The sequence below is a fragment of the Mesitornis unicolor genome, unplaced genomic scaffold (assembly GCF_000695765.1).
Source record: "Mesitornis unicolor isolate BGI_N332 unplaced genomic scaffold, ASM69576v1 scaffold2679, whole genome shotgun sequence".
NCBI lineage: Eukaryota > Metazoa > Chordata > Aves > Mesitornithiformes > Mesitornithidae > Mesitornis > Mesitornis unicolor.
In genome coordinates, this window is record NW_010209046.1 from 16,171 (window position 1) to 37,824 (window position 21,654).

Below are 21,654 nucleotides of genomic sequence, written 5' to 3' on the forward strand. Positions count from 1 at the left end.
CCTTTCAACTCCGAATATTCTGTGATTCTGTGGTTACAAGTAGTTGTCTATTCTGTTCTCTTCACATTTTTAAATTAATAAAGGAATACTAATCTAAAATTACTATAGTTCAGAGACAAGAAGTGTCAGTACTTCCAGTCCATGCAAAAGCAATACACTGGCTTCAGAATAACACGCTTCACAAGAATGTATTTCAGCACTCGCAAATTTCACCAGAGATACCAGTCTATCCAAGTTTAGAATACAGGAACTTGCAACTTCCACAAATAGTATGAAGTATAATTTCACTTTTTCTTCTTTTCGTTTGTGAAAATGCTTTTGACACATCTCAAGGACTTCAACTGCTGTATCAGTGCTAGATTTTTAATCCTGACACAACATAATGACCACTGCTGCTCTGTTTCTGAATTACAAAGCAGAAACAATTACATTTAATCAAGTGATAGGATACAGCCTCCTTGAAGCACAGCCAGTAAGCAAAGAGCAAGAATCACAGGTTCTTTAGGCCATGAGGTGCTGAGGCATCACTCTCAAAGGAAAGGACAAAACCTTGCACTGCAAAAGTGTTCTGGAAACCTGCATGAAAACTTGTTCTTAGAATAAAGGAAGTTTAAAGTTAGGAAATGCTTAGAAACAAAAACAGGAAGAGAATGCAACTTCTCTAACAAAAAGTGTCCACAGGACAGCTAGCCCTCACATCGTGTTCCCCCTTGAAAGAAATAGCATGAAAGAAATAGCATGACAATACACGCTTCCCATTTGGTGGTCTCTTTCCAGCCATTTGAAAGGACAGGGGATTAATTCTGCTCACTGACTGGATGACCTATATGGTCTATTTATTCATTTATGGAGCAAGTGGTTATCAAAAACTTGTTTCTTCCATCTTGGGGTTTTTGTTTTTGCTAACACACAACACTGAAACATGAGGTTCCTGGGGACAAGGACCAGTACTTTCTGAAAAAACAACAGTAGTAATTTAAAAAGATAATAATAATCGGACACCTAGTTTTCACATACCTCAGATGAAACACCCAAAGCTTAGACCTTCAGAATCACTTGTTGATTTTGAGCATTCAAGCTTAAAGAATCGTCTTTAGGAAAAAATACATGCATTACCACGTGTGGAACTGAATCCTAGATAGCTGTAGCAGAACATCTCACAACTCACCTCATATTAAGCAATTGCTATGACTTCAAATTTTCATAAAAGCAACAGAAACTTTGGAATACTTAAGTTAATACAGACAAACTATGAACAAGAAATACTTGTATGGCCCAGAAAGTGCAAGACTATGACCTGTTTGAGTGCCAGCCCAGGAATGCAGAAGATAAGTAATCCACATTTTAAATAAGTTAACCATCATTGGGTAGAGAGGGTGAGATGGGGAAATAGTTCCAGATGTTACAATGTCCTCAAAGCAAGGATGTGTAAGAATACAGAAAACTTGTGTTTAAGCTCTACTTCACAACAGCAGAAGAAATCACACAACAAGATGAAAATATATGTATAGCTTTACTGAATTCTCTTTTGAATACAAAATCTGTTGTATTGGATAAGGCAATAATGTCCATGTTTTCTTTGTACAAATATGTGCAAAATAATCTTTCATAGATTTTAAAAATAAATTAGTGTTCTGTTCTCTTCTTGTTGTCCTTCCTTATCTTTTTGTTCTTTCCTGCTTGTTTAGATGACTCTTCCTGAAATGAAAAAACAAGCATTTCAAAATTTAATCAACACTTTTATATACAGTGAGTATTCTCTCAAGGTCACCCAAAAGAATTATTTCTAATATGAACAGTGTTCATCGTTCACTGTGATTTACAAAAGTTTTGAACTGTATAATATTTAACATCTGTTTCATTAATTTGTCTGCTTACCTTGCTATTAAGAAACTTCTGCCTACAGCAATGACAAAATTATAGATACAGGTATGCCAATAGAAGCATATAACATAAAAATAATCTAAGCCATTCTCACTGAAGGAAGAGGTTACCAGTACAGGAGTAAGTCTACACTGTACTGCAAAACTGCTTCTGGTGTGGATGCAGCCTTATCAAGAGATATACTGTACACTAGTACATTAAAACCACTTCCCTAAGTGAAACAGGCCTTCACTGGGAAAACCCGAATTTTGCCAGTCTTGCTGGATCAATATTGTAACCCACAGCTTACTCTGACTCCCAGTTCTCAAAAACAAGACTTTTCTTCAGTAGGCATTCATCACAAGCACTCCCCAAAACAGTGAAGGAATCTGCCACTACATCTGACAGGATCTGGGACATCTTAACCTCCTCCCTTCTACCTCTCACACATGGGAGGGAAACGGTCTCTTAACAGCATGTTTGAACTCTGCTACTCTGAAGAAAGTTAGCTAAAAGAATATTTTTTCCAAAAGTCACATCTATAGTACTAGAATAATGATTACCATAAGTTCCATCTGTTATTATTCTGATGGACACTGGTAACAGTAAGTCATTTTTGGTACTAAAGCTTGTCTTGAGGGTAACTGATTAAAAATCTTGTCAGAGCTTTCATTTTTATGAACAACACACTCAAATAAGAACATTACATCAATAAGTATATGCAAGCATTTCTAAAATGCAAAAACCAAATAACTGAAAATTGCGTGGGAAGGAATGGGGAAGAACGCTCAGCTGTCAGCCGTAGCAATCGTACTTTCCTACAAAATAGAAAGCTGACAGTTGCATATTTTTTCAAATACCCATTAGTAATTATTTCCTACTGCTTTAAACTTTCTATTGTTAGCAATTACATTCTATAATGTATATAGACATATCTAATATGCTGTTCTGAGGTTGAAGAAAAAAAAAAGTTGAATAACAAGAATATTACATGATTAAATGGCCCAAGTCCCTTAAGAAGCAAAATGCCATTTAAAGACATTTGGAAATGTCTCCAGAATTGTTTAAGCTCCCTTGAAACATTTTCCCGTAATCTTTTCTGGAACAATTAATGTCACTTTATTTAAATTCTCCTAGTCTAGATTTTTTTTAAATGGTGTCTATCATCTAAAATATCGAAAATTGTTTTGGGTTTAATAAAGCTTTCACTTTTTAAAATGCCCACTAGTTACAGTGATTGCCAAGCTCAGTCTGCCTATGCACCTGAATTGGTGGCACAGGTAAGCATGAAAAGCAGCAGCTTCCAGTTTTCTGAGCACACAGAAAGAAGCATTACCCCTTCCCATCCACCCTCAACCCCCGAATTTGTGTTCTGGACCAATGCCCTCAACATCTGCCACCCTTCTATTGCACACCTCACACGTACAAACCAGGTCACTAACTTCTTTGGCAATTTTTCGGGAATCTTTGCACACTATCAGTGTATCAAAGCAACCAGCGGATGCCACAGGTAGCATTACTTTGCTTCATTTAACCGTGACAAATAACACACGTTCACATACAACTGCCTTCATTCCGAGTGGCAGAAACTTACCACTGAATGTACATAGTTGTACTCCACAAGGACATTTCTTGCACAATTGTTTATATGTTTAAAACGATCTGGTCCTAAGAGAATACCTCCATACCAGCGGGATACCACAACTAACACATTGTGGACGTTCAAAATCTGTTTAAAAATGAAAAAAGAAAGAAAGAAAAGTTCATTTTCACTTGAACTAGTTTTACGGTTGACACCTACTTTAAACACAGAAAAAGTCTACTATCTTGCACTTTTATTAAGAACTTACAGTCAGGTCTGGGTCACACATGTTATCAGAGGGTAAAAAATAAAGACAAGTCAGCAGTTGTGGTAAGTTTCCCTCTCCAAACTCCTACTCAAAGGTAAACTGAAAGTAAAATGAGTCAATGTATCCCTCAGAAAGGGCACAAAGCTCTCTCATGTGCACTAGAGTTGCTCATCCATGTCTCAAAAGCTTCATGCATTACTTAAAGGGAAAATTACCAAGTTACATTTATTATTCTTTCATATGATGAATTATTATTTCCAGAGAACTTCTGTTACTAAGATTGTCTATCCATATTTTTGGAAGCTTTGGTGGATGAGGCTAGTAACATCCAGGGGACAGGCATTATACATATGGATACCTAAAATGCCATAAGCTAGTACTGTTGCCACGTGCAGGACTTAGCAACAGCACCAGGATAATACACAAAAACCTTTGCATTTTCCAGGTTTGAGTCTTAGTCCCTTACAACCAAGCAGTTGTTTTCTGAATTCAAAAAGGCATCTATAAAGTTCACACGACATGAAATAATCGTATCAGCAATTAGGATTGAAAGGAACTAAATGACCTTTTTAAGGTGATTTAAGGACCATTTGAGACTGTAACAAAATCAAGCAGAGAGTTAAGAAGTGATTTCTTTTACTGCAACAAAAGGCAAGAAACACAGAAGGTATTCAACAGCTTTACTTTTCACAAAATCTAAACATGATTCGACTAGATTTGAAAACGTGCCTTACAGGAAAATTCTGTCCTCAAGATGGACTAAGTATTAGAGAGAAACACACTTCTTGTCAAAATATAAGACATACATTACTGCATGGAAATGCGTGATGACAATCACTAGCCAGCATTTTTGCTCAAATAAGTCTTGCATGATTAGTGACGACGATCCTGAATTTGTCCCTCAAACGAAGGCATCTGAAATCTTTGTGGAAGGTCCTCACTTAGAAACAGCTTTTCCTCAAGTCCTGCACAGTACTACACTAATGCATACAGATGGCTTGGGGCCAGACAGAGCAAATGCAGCTTTATTTGCATAAGGCTGAGCAAAAACACCGTGGTCTGCAAGATACCAGGGTAGTTCAGTGGAGGTGAGAAAAATCCCTTAAGACCTACCTACCAATAAACCACGTTAACCATTCATCATCTCTATTAAAGAGAAAAATATATATTTTTTCATAAATTGAATCATACTATCAGAAGATTCTATCATTGTTTGTGAAACCAGAACCATTTTTAGAATTTTTAAATGAAAAGAAGGATTGAGGCAGGTTTTGTGGCATGCATTTTTGACTCTACATTTTCACATTGGTCATAAAGTCTACGTATACCAACTGTTCACAGTAAACAGGATGCCAGACATAGTTGGGAAATTTTTTAACTCCAACTTTAGGTTCAAAAGAGTTAATCTAAAATACAGTTTCTTGTAACCGGAAAGTGCTATCTTGACTGAAGTGCTAGGTTTATCTGAAATGAGATAAGATTTCTATTGCAAAAGAAGAACTAGAAGTACAGCAACAATAAGTGTATTAAACCACCTGATTTTCATGCCCATATCATGTCATAAATGCTTATAACACAAACTATTAGACCTATGAACACCGAGAAATCTGCCCACCTTTTCCTACAGGTAAAAACTGCACTTTTCTGATCCCTACAGCAGTACTCTTCCAAAACAAAAATATTCCCAGTAACCAGAATTACAGATGGAGAATGATTTGTATGACTCAGATACGTTCACATTTGAAAGGGGAAAATTCATACCACTTTCTAAACTGGATTTTTATAGCATGTTAATGACCCAGAACTGGAAACAACACAAAAGAAACAGATTAAATGATCAAAACAACGCCTTTACTCCCACTACCTTTTGGATTTGAAGCTCTACTCTGCAAGTTCAAATATAAGTGTCTTTTTATTGCAAATATTTGAGGAAATTGAATGAAAGGCTGTGTAGAGGTCAGCTGTGAAAATCTGTCAATCAGCTTCTTCCAGTCTTAATTTCCTATATACCTTACAGCACACAGTAAGCAGAGGAATCAAAACTCTTTTAAACCATTCAAACTATTACTACCAACTATGAAACAGTAGTTGTTTCTATGATCCAAGACTTGGAAATCCCAATCTACTACATACATGCAACAGCCTGTGTTTTTTCTTTTTCCTTTAAGAAAGTAATCATCTATTGGGCTAAGAGCACAGCAAGAACTAAAGTAATCTTCTACAATTTTATTTACTTCCTAGTGATTTTTAAAACCTGTTCAAGACTTCCAGAACTCAAAGATTGATTTCTTTAACCTGCATAAGATGAAGAAGACGTCCACCTGCTGCTGTCTCCCCATCATCTTCACAATCCTGTAAGAACGTCTGCTTATCTTCGCAGTATATTCTTAAAAAGAGCAAAAAAAAAAAAAGAAACAAAAAAAGAACATAAAATAGCTTCAAAAAATGTCAGTCAACTAACAAAGCCAGCGAAGGGTCTGGAGTACAAGTCTTACGAGGAGCAGCTCAGAGAACTGGGATTGTTTCACCTGGAGAAAAGGAGGCTCAGAGGAGACCTTACTGCACTCTACAACCACTTCAGAAAAGGTGGTAGTGAGGTGGGTGACAGTCTCTTCTCCCAGGTAACAAGTGATAGGACAAGAGGAAACGGCCTCAAGTTGTGCCAGGAGCGGGTTAAGAATAGATATTAGGAAAATATTTTTCACCAAAAGGGCTGTCAAGCACTGGAACAGACTGCCCAGGGAAGTGGTGGAGTCACCTTCCTGGAGGTATTTAAAATACATGTAGGTGTGGCAGTTTAGGGACACGGTTTAGTGGTGGACTTGGCAGGGCTAGAATAATGGTAGGACTCGATGATCTCAAAGGTCTTTTCCAACCTAGACAATTCTATGCTTTTGCATGACTAACAAAGTCTCAGGGATTGTTCATATGCATGTGTATCAGTTCTACTTCTCTGCTAAGGACATTTACATGAAAACAGGATGAGGCTTAGGGTAAACCACAAATACAGTACTGTACAGTAGAACAAGCTTTTACATAGACTTTAGCTACTTCAGGTTAACTCCAGACTCATAACCAGTATGAAGTCCCCACTAGGAAAAATTCTTAGGTTTTTAGCCTAATAATTAGGCCTAGCTGAAACCAACTCTATCAGATACAGGTTCAAATTACGGTACACGCCCACACAATGGAAGAACTTGGACAAAAATATTATGAATAATTAGTTTTATATTTCAGCAGAAGTGTGAAACAATTACTGAAATTCACCTTCAGATTCTCCATGCCATCTCCTTCCTCAGGGAGCACTCCAGGAAACTTTGGGGTGTACTGTTTCATATAAAGGACAGGTTTAGGTTTCCAGGTAATGCTCAGAGGTCTATTGCTTGTTACCAATTATTTCATAACTTCCGAACTTAGTTAATACACATGTGACACAATGACAAGGAGGCCTGTAGTACTAGATGACAACTATGAAGCAATAACCTGACCTGGACAAGCTGGAGAAGTGGGCCCAGGTAAACCTCATGAGGTTCAAGGCCAAGTGCAGGGTCATGGCACCTGGGTAGGGGCAATCCTCATTACCAATACAGGCTAGGAAACGATGTGCTGGAAAGCAGCCCTGAGGAAGAGGACTTAGGGGTCCTGGTAGATGAGAAGCTAGACATGAGCCACCAATGTGCATCTTCAGCCCAGAAGGTCAACCACATCCTGGGCTGCATCAAAAGCGTGGCCAGCAGATTGAGGGAGGTGATTCTGCCCCTCTACTCTGCTCTGGTGAGACCTCACCTGGAGTACTGCATCCAGCTTTGGAGTCTCCAACAATAAAAGGACATTGAAGTGCTGGAGTGTATGCAGAGGAGGCCCACAAAGATGATCAAAGGGCTTGATCACCTCTCCTACAAAGACAGGCTAAGAGTTGCTCGGCCTGGAGAACAGAAGGCTCCTTATGGTGACCTTCCAGTACCTGAAAGGTGCCTATAGGAAATCTGGGGAAGAGCTGTTCACTAGGGCGTGTACCGATAGGATGAGGGGTAATGGTTTTAAACTAGAAAAGGGTAGATTTAGGTTGGATATTAGGAAAATGTTCTTCAATATGAGGGTGATAGATCACTGGAAGAGGTTGCCCAGAGAGGTGGTGACCATCCCTGAAGATAGTCAAGTCAGGCTTGATGGGGCTCTGAGCAACCTGATCTGGTAACAGTGTCCCTGCTTACTGCAGGGGGGTTGGACCAGATGATCTTTAAAGGTCCCTTCCAACCCAATACATTCTATGATTCTATAAGTAAGTTTCTGTTGCTTTTTTCAAGTGTATTTAGATAGTATGAGTGAAAGAGGCCAGATCATCATCATAATCAACAACAGAAATCCGTTCTTTACAGATATCTTTTACTTAGGTCCATGTTTTGGTAAAGTAAGCTTTCACTTGCTCTCATTTTGTGTTAATGATCATACCATGACAGGCTCGAATGGACAAGAGCCTATACATGCTTTTTCAGATTACTAGTTCCTCCAGTAATGAAAGGGGCTCCTTTTACTGTCTCTTGCATTCATCAGAAAACCCGCCTCACTATCTGGACTGAGACCAATCCATTTCACATAATCTATGTTCACAAAAGCTGCCAGAAACAGACCACTGCCAAACTAATTTTTACCTGTTTCTCATGTTTCAGCTGTAATTTCATATGCCAGATGTCTGCATCAGGCTTCTGTTTCAACTCTTATTTCAACTAAAATTTTTAAGCTATTTCTAAATACAAAGTTGGGGGTGAAAAAGTTTACTTTGCCCAAGTAAAAACACATTCAGTTCAGGATGATGTAGCATTTCCATGCTCACGCATACTATACAAAGTATAACACCACATGTTCAAATCTACTTCTAGTCTTCTTTTTGTTCCCAATGCTGCTTTACAATCTTAACATAATTCCTACTGTATGTTCTACTTTCTTGATCTCAAATTCAAAATAAACCTTTATCACACAAACAAGAAACCTGCTTCCATAGAGATTTAATAGCAATTTGATGGTTTTTACTTTTCTCATGTCCTGCATGCATTCGTCAAAGAATGCTGAAAAAATATCATTTCATCTCTCACCTGTAGGCATATATGTTGTGAGTAGCACTTGCAATTTTCTTATTCTCATACAATTTTTCAAGAACTTTCTTTACCTGTAAAAAACAAACAGAAATAACCTTCACTTTATAATGGGATTTCATATACACCATCTCAATATCACTGTTAAACAACATCTCAACAGTTCTGCACTTTAACATAAAGTGAATTAAACATTCAGTGTGATAACTCAAGAAGAAGCTTCTAAGTACCCTCATGCTAATTTCAAATAATTTTTCTGGGATACTGAAAACAGCTGTTACTTGAATTCATACATTGTGCACATTCACGTTGTTGCTTAAGACGTAGAAGTGTCAAATCACTTTACTAAACAAGAGAGACAGTAAGAACTAGTAAACATTTTTAATCAGCATTAAGTATCAATTATACCTGCTTACATTTTTCAACAATAACACTAAGCTGCAATATAACACAACTTGACATACGTTTTCCCATTACACGCCGCTTTTACCTATTTCACAAAAACATGGGGTGTTTAAAAAGCCCTACTACATTCTATTTTATTTTGAGTTTTTCCTTTTTCTTCAAAGATACCCTTTTTTCCCCCAGTTTCCATTTCACAGAAAGAATAATTAAAAACGAGAGTTCCATCATGGGTCTCAAAGTGTTGAGTATCTTCCCCCAGAACAGACATTCTCACCATTTGCATCTCCCTGCTCTTAAGAAGTAGCAAATTCAAATCATTTATCAGTATCAGTTCATCTTCTGTTACTGATTAAACAAGCTAGCAATTCTTCGACTCTTTCCAATTTGGTCTAGCAAACAGGAGAGCTTTGATCAAGACATTGTTTTAGTACATAATACAAAATTAATATGACTTTCAGCAAAACATTACTGAAGTTGAGAAAGCTTAGGAAAACATGTTTGGCAAGTAAATTGCCTTCCACTCCAGAGAAAAATGTCTCTGAGGAGTTATCAATATACATATTTAATATGTCTTAGCTATACTGTGCTATTTCCAATTCTCCTGCAAGAAATTCAACTTATAAAAATCACCTCAAATATAGGATACCTCAATGAAAAAACTCTTACTAATGGAGAACATTGCTTCAGACACCTGTTTTCTCCTTTATTTTCCCCTAGAGGGGAACACTGAAGAAAGACAACTTGTATTACTTAATAGACTTTCATAAAAATATTTCAAATACACAGACTTAGGGTACAAAGTACATGAAGTTATCATAACCTCTGACATTACTGATTTGTCAGCTACTGGGCTCCTAAAAAACTTACTTTAAAGATTCATTATGTGTCTGTATCAGCAATGAACCCCCAAGACAGACATCTTACAACTAGGGAATCGTTGATAATTTTTCCTATTGTAGCTCCTGAGCCTTTTTTTTCCTCTCCCGTTCCTCTTTCTATTCTTCTTGCTTTAGGGAATTACGGGATGCAGTTCTCTACATGTCAATGAGGCACCTGGTCATAAAAGACACATGAGGCTTAAACAACAGATCAGTTCTTAGTCCCACCTTACTAAATCAATGCCAAGTCCAAGAATGACACACATTTTAAAGGTTAGAATAAGCCAAATTGAGACAAGGAAAAGTAATGGCACCAAATATACCCTGCTACCTGAAATATGCCTGTCACTTCCTTAGCCCCATATGGTTTACAGTAATATATTCTGTTACATAAGTAACTATGGTATTACTCTGGCTATCATTATTGAAAATTATATAAGGCCAGGTTGGATGGGGCTTTGGCCAGCCTGGTCTGGTAGGAAGTGTCCCTGCCCATGGCAAGGGGGTCAGACTGGATGATCTTTAAGGTCCCTTCCAACCCAAACCATTCTGTGATTCCATGATTCTGTATTACAAGTTAAAGTTTCAGAATTAGAAATACCTGATAAAGCAATTTACACAGCAATCTGTATACTGTTTTAAAATATCGATCAATATCATTGCTGCATATAGATTACGCAGATAAAGTATTATGGCACATACTAATCTCTTCAGCTGCTAAAGAAGCTAGCTTTCACTACAGGTGCAGTGTTCACCCCATTCCTCACCTCTTTTGGCTTTCTTTCAGAAAAGTGAGTCCAGAGCACAGTAAAGCTTCCCTGCAGTCTGAAGACCAATCACCTCACACTGTACAGCAAGACTCTGTGAAATAAGATGGATTGGACACTTGGGGAATTGCTCTATGTTTATACTAACCACGTACCAATAAGTCTTGACTGGAAATTCCTAGTTTTATTGAGTATATGCTGTCTTAAAAAATTAAGCCATAAAAGAAGAAATTCAAAAAGTCTTTGCATGCAAAAGGGAAATTACTAACCCGCTTTAAATTAGTACTATTTCTTGATACAGACTGCCTTTTTGGAAACCCAAGTCTGTGGGTATAGACTTCCTCATAAGTAGGAACAATCTTACTCCTAAATCATGATCAAAGAGCAAAAGATTTTTAAAATGAGAGACGGGCATTATGCCAATTATTCCAATTTCTTCCCTTTATAAAGCAACACAGTTCATACAGCTAAGAAAGCCTCTGAAGTGCAGTGCTATTTTAATAAAAATTGTAATATACTGACTATTTTAAAACACTGAGTTATTCCACACTAATGTAATGAATAAAACTGCTTTCACTTTGCAAGCAGTAAAAGAATAGCTTGAAAAAGCTGAAGGTGTGTTCAAAAAAGGTGAAGTTGTATCCAGATAGATAATAGGAGAGCTGATGAGATAAATGTGAAAAGCACTGGACATTTTTGACTTAGGCATTTTTTGTCTAAAATGTTTAAAGGGAATTGGAGTATGAAGCTGCAGAACTATAGCTAAAGTATCTAACCTACCCATTAAAACTGCTTCTGCAGCAGAAGGTGATTGATGCAGTACCAACATCTCAAAAGTACCCCTGGAAGGATGCAGGGAACTAATGACCAACAAGTCATATATCCATACCAGGCAAACTAACAAGGGGGAAGCAAAACCCAAAAAACCACAGACAGCTTAAAATGCTACAGCTTTTGTATAGGGAAATATGCCTCAAAACCCAGTCAATCTGTCAACATTCTTTTACTAAGTGTGTACCTTACCTGGCATTTCAAAAAGCATTTGACAAGACCTCTTACCAAAAATTCTTAAAATAAAAGCCAGAATTGTATAAAAGAACAAAGGGAAATGCTATATTAAATATTAAACATGAGGATACTTTCTTTACCTTGTTATACTGCTGAAAGAGGGGAAGCATGATGGGAAACAAAATGTAGCTGCCCTTTTCTAGCACTCTGTCTAGGTCTACATTCACTGATAATTCCAGTAAGAGACAGGACCTAGTGCAGACATTTTTTCTAGTTGTAAGCAAACACAACTCTAGAAGTGTGCTTACCCCTCTCACTTAGGTCTCAATAAAGATTTATTTATGCATTATGCAAGTGTATTTTTCAATAGAATTCCTTTCTGAAGGACTGAAAACATTTACAAACTCATTTGAATTAATTTTCCAAGTAATACGTGGTAGACTGAGTAGCTTCCAAATATCTTATGATAAATCTACCAACATCCAAAAGTAAAATTTCAATGTTCTTATTCTCTTACATCTAAGGTACTTAGTGGTAAAGAGTAGCAGGAAGCACTGCAGAGCTGATATTTAGAGCTATTTAGTTGATAGTGAAAGTGAGAAACTGCTACTCAGGCAATATTAGCACACAAAAATGCAAAGACAGACAGACACATTCGGCTACTCCCAAGTATTATAGTAATATTTTGTTAAGCTCAAAGTACCTATAAAAAGAGTAGAATTCATCTCTACTAACTTGTCTGGGTGTCACCACAGGAGCCAGATGTGCTTGGAAAGTACTCCTTCGATCTGTGATTGGGTTTCCATGATGTATGGGTTGCACCTCTTCATCTACTGATCACAAACAAGGAAGTGTTTGTTTTCTTTTAAGGGTACTGACACAATGTATATAGCTATATAAGTAAAGAACATCTCACCTTTAAAAAAGGGATCTGTTAAAGTGAAGTCCACCAGATGACATTCAGAACTACCAAAAATAGGGTGGGTTTTTTTTACAATTCTTATCAATCTTTATTATCGTTTCCATGTTATTAATTTTACTCAAAAGCTGAGTAGAAAACCAGAATCTTAAGGCCTCCCTGTTCTAAATTATTTCATCAGAATTAACAAGGGTATATTTTTTACCTTCTTGACTTTCAGATGTAATGTAATTTAACATTTTAATTGGATCTTCCTTAGTGGGCTGATAGTCTAAGAGAAAATCATCTCCATCATCTTCATCAACTTCTTCACTGGATTTCTTAATATCTGGTTCTATTAAGATACAAGTAGTGCAATTTATTATACAATTTTGCAAGACAAAATAAAATTTCTAATTATTTTTATTAAAAAATCTGGTATTTTCAGTTCAAATCAGTTTGCCACTAAGAATTACGAAATGCAGAATAGTAACATTAATTACAACAAAATCCAGAAATTCTTAGTCCAGTATTAACTAAAAATCTTGCCTAGAATTAGGAATACAGTACTCGTGCTATGGGATCCTTGAATAGTCTTCTGTTTCAATACTAGGTAACAGTACTTCTAAGAAAAGAACAATAATGTTTACCATTTCCATTAAAGATGTACAATGCTACCATGAATTTAATCTGAATTCAGAGATCAAATTAATCTGATGTTTTACAAGAACTCCAGCCATTTATGGGTCATTTGAGGAAAAATGTAGAGCTGGTGTTCAGTGTACTTTCTGAGGTTATAAAATCATTATATTTGAAACATCTTTCTAGGCATGTTTCAAGCAGTCTGGGATTCCCAAAATCGTATTTTTCTTCATGCATAGGACATACAAAAAATAGTACTCAATAGCAGGAGTAAGTATCACACACAGTTAGCGTTTTGGCAACTGGATTTAGAGGGACTCTACCATATAGACAAGTTACTGTATCATAATCTAATTTCCTGTTTGGAGGGCCCATGATGTGGTGATGATAACAGTTTTTATAACAAAGGTATCTTGAGTAAAAAGAGGGGGGGTGATACAGCATGTTCAAGAGGCCTAGAAAAATCCTCAGACGTATTAAGTAGAAGCCACGAGGTTGCTGTCAATAACCAACAAATTCCCAATAGTCAGTAAAATTTTCACTTCTCAGTACCCACTCCTTTAGCCATGACAATGAAAAAATTACTTTTAAAATGTCTGTTACGTAGCAACAAAATGAATAGTTTATTGAAAGACTAAAACTAGACCTTATCATGAAGAAGCACTGAAAATACAATTTTTTTTCCTATTTAGTCTTTCATTCCTTGCAAGACTAAGCTAACATTAATGACTTAGAAAAATACTTCATTTTCCTAAAACCTCACCACTTTTTGTAAAAAAACCTGTGAATTTACAAAAGCTCTATCACTATAAGAGTAACAGCAGAAGAACTGCTGCAACTCTAGTGATGATGTGCTTCTCATCTCAATATAGCAAAATACAATTAAAATGGAATACTTGAGTCATTTGTCTGCATATTTCACTTCAGTTTATCTTCTCTTGATGCTCATTCCAATCCTCCAAGAGTGCACCCAACACCAGAAATTAATTACTGATATGGATGACTCCTCTGCAGAACGGAGGACAATACATAATGTACCTGTATGCAGCACTCTGCTTTCCTGCAAGTAATTTAATTCCCGAGAGAACTAAGGACCTTGTTGTAGTTCAATGAGGCCACCCCCCTTCCTATTTTCCCTACTGAATTTTATACAGGGAAGCTATCACTGTAGAACATTAAGTCATGACACTGGATACTGTTGGTTTCTGTTATTTATATCCAATACAAAACCGAGCACAAAGTTTTAAATTGCAATGAAATCTTAGTTTGCAGTTGAAAAAGAAGTAAACTGAAAAACTCAAGTACTTTCCAAGTACCTGGATCTGATGACTGTGCCTTTTCTATCAGAACTTCTCGTATCTTCTCCACCCATAAATAAAGTATACTTTCACCAAGGTTCTGTCTGGAAGTTAAAACTCACAGTGAATGAAGAATATTTTTTGCAGATTTCACTTGGAGAGTGAAATAACAAAACAACATAGAGAATTCAGACAGGTAGAAATAGAACATTATAATCTAGTGAGATAAGAAGCTTAGACAGGCTTGTGAAAAGTTCTGTCTCAGTAGTTTCCTGGGTGAAACACATGATATCTGCATCACTATATAACCTTTGTGACTTGCCTCTTTTTTTTTAACATTAAAAGCACCAACGCTGGGGGGAAACAGGCAACTGACAGAAACTCTGGCCACTAAAGAAAGCAAACAGCTGTGAGAACAGTAAGTTGGACAGTCCTCAGTATTTTCAAAAGGATACTAAGTCTTAGAGCTTGCTCTGGATTCGTTTTCTCTACAGAAAATATAATACTGTCAGTGTTGAACTCCTTCAGCTGCTCTGTGCCTGTAGGGGACTCTCTCCCTTCGTGTTTAGGGGCTCTTCCTTGGATCAGCCCCACTTTTCTTCCCCCTCAAGCAGTCAATGAACACACAGCAGAGGTTGATCTCAGTGGACTGTGATAGTAGATCAGTGGCAGTAGACACAGTGGACTGTTGGACTGATATGCTAGAGCTTGGGTAACAAGCAGTCCTATAGGGCAGGGAGGTGAGGATTTAGGTCTGGGAGTACTTAGACAGAGAGAGTATCAAGGTACTGGAGGAGGGTGGGATGGACATGGTTTTTACATGCATATTAAGAGTTAAGAAACGCTGCGTTAATGTGCAGCAGGACCCATAATCCAAAGTATATTTAAAATAAGGTACTGAAAAGTTGTCTTTGTAAGTGTATTTTAATATGTTTATGAACTGTGCATGTTCGTCTCAAAAACAAAACTAAAGATTTAGAGCTGTAGGTAACTCATGGTTTCTCATTAATTTTCTTCTTACTGCCACCATCTGGGGCACCAAACAAGTGCGTATCAGTGACGGAACTACATTTTCACACTTTTGTTTTGCTTAATGTATACTATTCCTGAATGCAATCAGAAATTCAAACAAATACACAAGTTTTAAGAAAAAAAATATTCAAGTGAAAGTAAGGAATTTATAACATTGTAGCTCTGTCTTCAAAATCTGGGCAGACTTCAGAACAATTCAGTGCCCTGATTTCATGCTGCTTCTTATCATACAGAAGCACTACTTTAATACCTGAAGAACTATATTTGTCTTAATGATTGAGAGAGATTAGACATTGAGTAAGATTTATCTTTGCGCGCAAGTAAACAGCAATTTCTTCAGCTATACCCCAATTTCAGTTTCTGCCTATTCACAAATTACACTTAGTCTCAAAGGTTACTTTTTCTGTGCTGCTATTTTTTTCTTAACACTTGTGTCTAGGTCATGAAACAGCTTTGTATTGAATAAAAGTCTTAAAAGAAGAATATCTGGAGGAAAAAAAAAATCCAACTATTTGCTACATTTTTAACTTCTAAGAACTTTGGGATGTCCAAAACACATTTGTGATCTCTAATTATCTGCTTTTTTCCCCACCTCCTTGAGCAGACAGCAACGGACAGTATAGTTTATATTGGTTCAGATTGCAGAACTAAGCAATTTAGATCACTAGGCACTTGAAACCTGGTAAAACACATGTTGTAAATGATGTAGAGTACCTCTGTTTACCTGACAACTATTTAGGCACTGGATAAAAAGCTTTCACAAACATTCTGCACAAGGCATTGGATAGATAAAAAGCTTTCACAGACATTGTGCACATCAGTGAGGACTCCAGAAAGTTTTTAAATAGTCTAAAATTACATGTATGACCTAAAGTACAAATGCATTCATAATGTGCTGAACAAACAAAAATAACCAGTGAGGGCTCAGAACAGCAGCTGACAGAACAGAGCTGCAGGAGACTGATCTGACTAGCACAATTTAACAAGCTACAAGACTGCTGAAGGAGGGAAAAAAAAAGAAAGGAAAAAAAAAAGTGCTTCACAACCATGCTATTCCTCCAGATGCTCAGGGCAGTTAAGGAACCACCTCTGGTAGACACTCCAGAAAATCCTATGAATTTGGACAATCTCTGTCCTTTTTGCTCCACTGAATATATGTGGTTAATATGATCTCATAGAAGTTTTCACTTAAAATCCTTGTGCATTTTTAACACTTTAAATTCCATTTTTCTTGCTTCAATTATCTGTTGCTTATTTAGATAACAAACACAGTTAATCAAAGTAACTGAGTAATCACATAAAAAATCCTCATTCAAGCTAAGTGCTCTCTTTATTTTATGGCAGTAAAAACATTTCTTATGCAAAATGTTCAGATTTCAGTATTTGGGGCATGACTCTGCTTCCTTACATATTTTCATTTCATTTATATTATCTTTGGGATCTGAAAGAATTAAATAAACCATATAAAACTACTACATTTACTATGCCAATTTCACAGCAATCTAAAAGCATACAATTGGAGTATTTCTAAATGTGCCATTTATTGTCATGCATTCATTATGAGCTGTTGTTAGCTGCACAATGTGATAATAAGCAGTCCGCTATGCTATAGATTCTAGTTAATAGAGTCTACATGTGTTTAATTCGTTTTAAAAGCCTACTTATCCCTTAGCTATCTTTTAAGAAAAACTGTTTTGCCACTTATGCTCTAAGACACGAACAGATGTTTTCACATGCTGCAGTTCAACGTTCAACTGCAGAATAGATGCAGAAGTCAGGAGTCTCATACTTCATGGCACAAATTCAAAATAAAAACTCATCAATTCTAAAGGGTGACATCTGTCCCTATAGAACAGCAGGTCTAAACAATATTGACGAAACTTGTCAGAGTTTAACACAATCGGTTCTTGCAAAATGCTTAGTAAATACATAGCATCTTTAACTGTCAGATTTACTAAAGAAACTTGCTGTTTTATGGCCATTGGTACAATCACCTCACAACTACTAGTTCATGCAGGTACCTAAAAGCACAGATTGACCAAGGCATGAAACTGAAAATAGATTGTCTCCTTTTACTATATTCCACAGTCGCTAACTTACATATATATTTCTTCCAAGCTATTTGCTAGTTCTGCATAATCTTGTCCTCGAAGCCAAGGGGCACTAGAATGAAAAGAAATACAATTAAAATGGTGCCCATATGCTGATTCCTACAGCTTGAAAAACATTTGTGTTTAAATAATTGCGATAAACACCTTGAAAATAAAACATTGTCAATCATTTCCACTTAGCAAGATTCCAGTTGTAAACATCTTGGTAAAAACATGATCACCTAGTTCTCCTTCAAGGTTAACTTGGGCTGCCTTTCCTTACCTCAGGTAAGAAAGCTGGACTTGTTTTTCATGGTAGGCTGTTGTCACTCCAGAGTCACTTTATGTATTATTAACTCACCCTTCCGACTTCTCCAGAACCGTAGTATCGATTATATTTAGGATGATCCCTCAGTTCTGCATCTGTATCCTCCTACTCTCGTGTTCAAATATAAACTTTGCCTCAAGCATCACACCTGTGTGTCATGCCCTGCAGGTCCCTCTATCATCTAAATTGGGGACCTGGCTTACACATCTCATTTACACGTCACGAGACAAGGGAAGAGCCAGGAAGGAAAATAAGAAGATGGCGTATGCCACGGCTCCATTGCAACAAGAGTCAGTGCTCAGGCGAAAAGCATGCCTTACAATCTGAAACAAGGGTCCAGACAAGAGGGGTACATTCAAGGAAGCAATGAGACATCACTGTCCAGCACAACAAGCAGCAGATACCACATTTCCGCAGGCTAATTGCTGCCTTGCCACAAAATAATGCTGCAAGAATTAGAGTTGAGGGAAGAGAGCAAACTGTCATAGGAAGCTCCATGAGGCTAACTTGGGAGAAAAAATGGAAGACTCCTGCTTGAAACATCCCCCATCCCTGCTATAGTTTAATTCAAGGAGTCAACTAAACTTCAACTTACACTGTAAACAAGTAACAGTGGTAATTAAAAAATAAATACAAATCTTTGAAAGAAAATAACTCTCAGTAAGAAACTTCACTCACTTTAGTTGATAAATAGGTGGCTCTGCAGTTGGATATCCTGGTGGCAAAATCACCTGAAAGAAATTCAAAATAAATGTTCACTGGACTACTCCTCTCAGCTAGCTGAGCTTTACTGACGGACTCAGAGCACTAGGACTACAACCAGTGTTACAAATGAAGAAAATAAATGGCTATGTTATTACAGAATGACAAGAAAACCTGAGTATCTGTATTTAGGATTCCAATAATGGTAATGTATACATATATTATAATTCATGGTGTAATTTTTCTGTCATGCAAAATAAAGTGCAGAAGAAATGTGAAAGAAGCTGCACACATGGTTACTACATTTATTTAAGTGGCACTGCAGTTCTGTAAGTAGATGCTTCAATGCTTCTTCCACTAAGTAAACTTATTGGTTTTAGTTCTGTAAACATAAAACAGCAAGCTACACAGCTAAGTCAATCCAAATTTCTTTTTGTCTCCACACTTTTCAGAAAGTAAAACGAGAAGCAATTGCAGCAGATCCACTGAGGTGTCATACACAGAAAATCAATGTAAAAAATATTTTAAAATGTAGTCTTTGGAGAAAAACACTGAAGTCAGTTTTTGTCAGGTGTGGAATCAGGACATGTAACTACTGAAAATGTCGCAAGCACATCGATGTGTTGCAGGAACAAGCATTGAAAAGTCTATCACAGATTCCAATTCAAAAGCTCCTTAATCAATCTGAGTAGGTAACAAACACCATTTAAAAGGGTTTCATGTGGGCACAAGATTTTGCCTGCATCAGTCCAACTGCAAATTCTGTGCCAAACTCCTTAACGCCGCTATACCTGTAAACAGAGGGTCCATTTTGGTTGATCCAGACAATCACTGATCTTAATGCAGTAGATTTTTTCATCTTCATCAACTACACACCAATCTTCACCATATATGGATGAAAGAGCTTCAATTTCATCAATCTAGAACAAGCATTATGCAAAAATAAACAAAATCCTGCAAAGCCCACAACCTTGTGTGCCAATCACAGTTTTAAGTCTTGCCCTTCTACAGCTTATTTACAAACATGACAAGACACAGTAGGCGAGAAGGTGATAAATATTTGGGATCCAGTCCCACACCACAGCAGAAGTAAACTTTGCTTAGTTCTTCCATACAGACACACCAGCTTTTGCATTTATACGGATAACCCTGTAAATCTCAGGAGGGACAAAGTGAGCAAAGTCCCATGGAGCAGCTGCAACACATTCCTGCAGCTCCCAACTAGTGCTGCTCCTGGTTAGATCACCCCTCAGCAAGGAGAAAGACCCCCAAGGCCTTGACACTACTTCTTTCTAAAACCGAATAAATTTATTCGGCAAATTCCCGAAAAATGTCTTGACAGACACCTTCCACTCAGAAAACACACACCCGGAATGGCTCTTCAGCGCGGGAGTGCCATCACCCGTGGGTGCCTGACGCAACCGCGCTGCCACTCGGACAGCACCGCGGCCCAGGGGCACGGAAGTTCCTCACAGGGGCCGGGGTTCACCAGAAGCCACCTAAAGCCACCACTACCTGCCCGAGGACGCCTCGGCCCAGCGGGACCGTGACACCCTGAGCACACAGGCGCTGCCCCCCCCCACCCTCCTCGCCGATCACTTGCTGCTGGGTCGTTTCCGCCTCACACGCCGCCATCGGTACCTGAAGGGAGGAAGGAAAGCGCAGGCAGCTCCTCGGCGCACGGCCATGTGCACATGCGCCGAAAGGGGGAGTTTGCGCAGTAGTAGGGATGAAGCTGCTTGCCCTTCCATTGCCCAGCTTGGCGACGCCTGGCCCAAGCCGAAGGGTCTGTGTACCTGGTACTTTTTCTGCGTGAGGCGCTCCCGTAGGCCTCCCTGCCTTGCCCTTCCCCGGCCCTTGGCTCTGGTTCTCTCAAGGCTGGCCGTGCTTACCCACCTTGTCGCAGCATCCGCTACCTACCCCTCCTATGGCTCCTGTTTCTCAGGAGTTCAGTGTTTCTCAGGGCAGGACTACCCCGTGGCCCAAACAGGCCCTCAGACACCAAAGCATAGCTACACCCGAGCCTGACTCACGAATACCAATTGGAGGAGTTCCTCCTTCCTTGCCTTTCATTCCCGGTGCGCTGCCATGCAGTTCCCCTGATTCATTCTTGCATGCTCTTGAAAGCATGAGTGATATCAAGTGATCTTAACGTTTCCAGGTTAGGTTTAATTGCTGTGCCAAGTAAAGGAAAGCTGACATTATTCCTACTGTAAGTAGCCCACATAACCAAGTCAAGAGGTAGCATTAATAAATTGTTACAAAATGTACTTCTGTCATACCACAGAATCCAGATTACACTTGTCAAGCGGTATTTTTGCCTAATACATTACACCCTGTTTTTAAAATAAAGTGCATAAGCAGTTATATTTCACTGACGATTTTACAGATACAGTCATTTTTACCTTGCATTTATGTCACTCAAAATGAGTGACTGGCATTCTTATAACTACATAATTTCTTCTAAAAAAAGAACCTAAAAAAATTCATGGGTGTTCCAAGCAGTTTTCATTACAGTTATAGAAACACAGTTAATTTATTTAACAAGTATTATGTATCTCTCTTAAAGATAGCACTGATCAGTAAAGATCTCTTTTTGCTTGAGTGCGAAGTATGGATGCCACCCTTTTTGCAGTTTGCAGTTCATATCTTTTCTTCCAATGTGTTTTTACACTGACTTAGTTGTTAAGAATTCAAGGTAGGCTTTGATTTCCCGTTTTTCAAAAGCTGTGAGAATCTGCACCTGCTCTGGAGAACGGGATTAGAGTTCAGAATGATTGTGGCAAATGAGATGTCCTCA

General features: G+C 37.9%; 1 protein-coding gene across 1 annotated transcript; it reads right to left on the reverse strand.

The window, feature by feature from the left end:
- Positions 1–1,496: 1,496 nt before the first annotated feature.
- On the reverse strand, positions 1,497–20,489 carry IMPACT (impact RWD domain protein). The gene is made up of 11 exons (XM_010192725.1): positions 20,454–20,489; positions 19,646–19,774; positions 18,831–18,883; positions 17,835–17,897; positions 14,721–14,806; positions 12,989–13,117; positions 12,600–12,697; positions 8,807–8,880; positions 6,009–6,099; positions 3,458–3,592; positions 1,497–1,698 (listed from the first exon to the last, which is right to left on the reverse strand). The coding sequence occupies exons 1-11, from the start codon at positions 20,487–20,489 to the stop codon at positions 1,627–1,629; spliced, it is 966 nt and encodes a 321-aa protein (XP_010191027.1). The 3' UTR covers positions 1,497–1,626.
- Between the last annotated feature and the right edge of the window lie 1,165 nt (positions 20,490–21,654).

Coding starts and splice junctions, on each gene's coding strand:
- IMPACT (XM_010192725.1), bottom strand. CDS start 20,489: ATGGCGGCGTGTGAGGCGGAAACGACCCAGCAGCAA. Junction 14,807..17,834: donor AGCTTGGAAGAAATATATAT/GTAAGTTAGCGA, acceptor TTTAACTTCCAG/ACAGAACCTTGGTGAAAGTA. Junction 1,699..3,457: donor ACAACTATGTACATTCAGTG/GTAAGTTTCTGC, acceptor TTTTCATTTCAG/GAAGAGTCATCTAAACAAGC.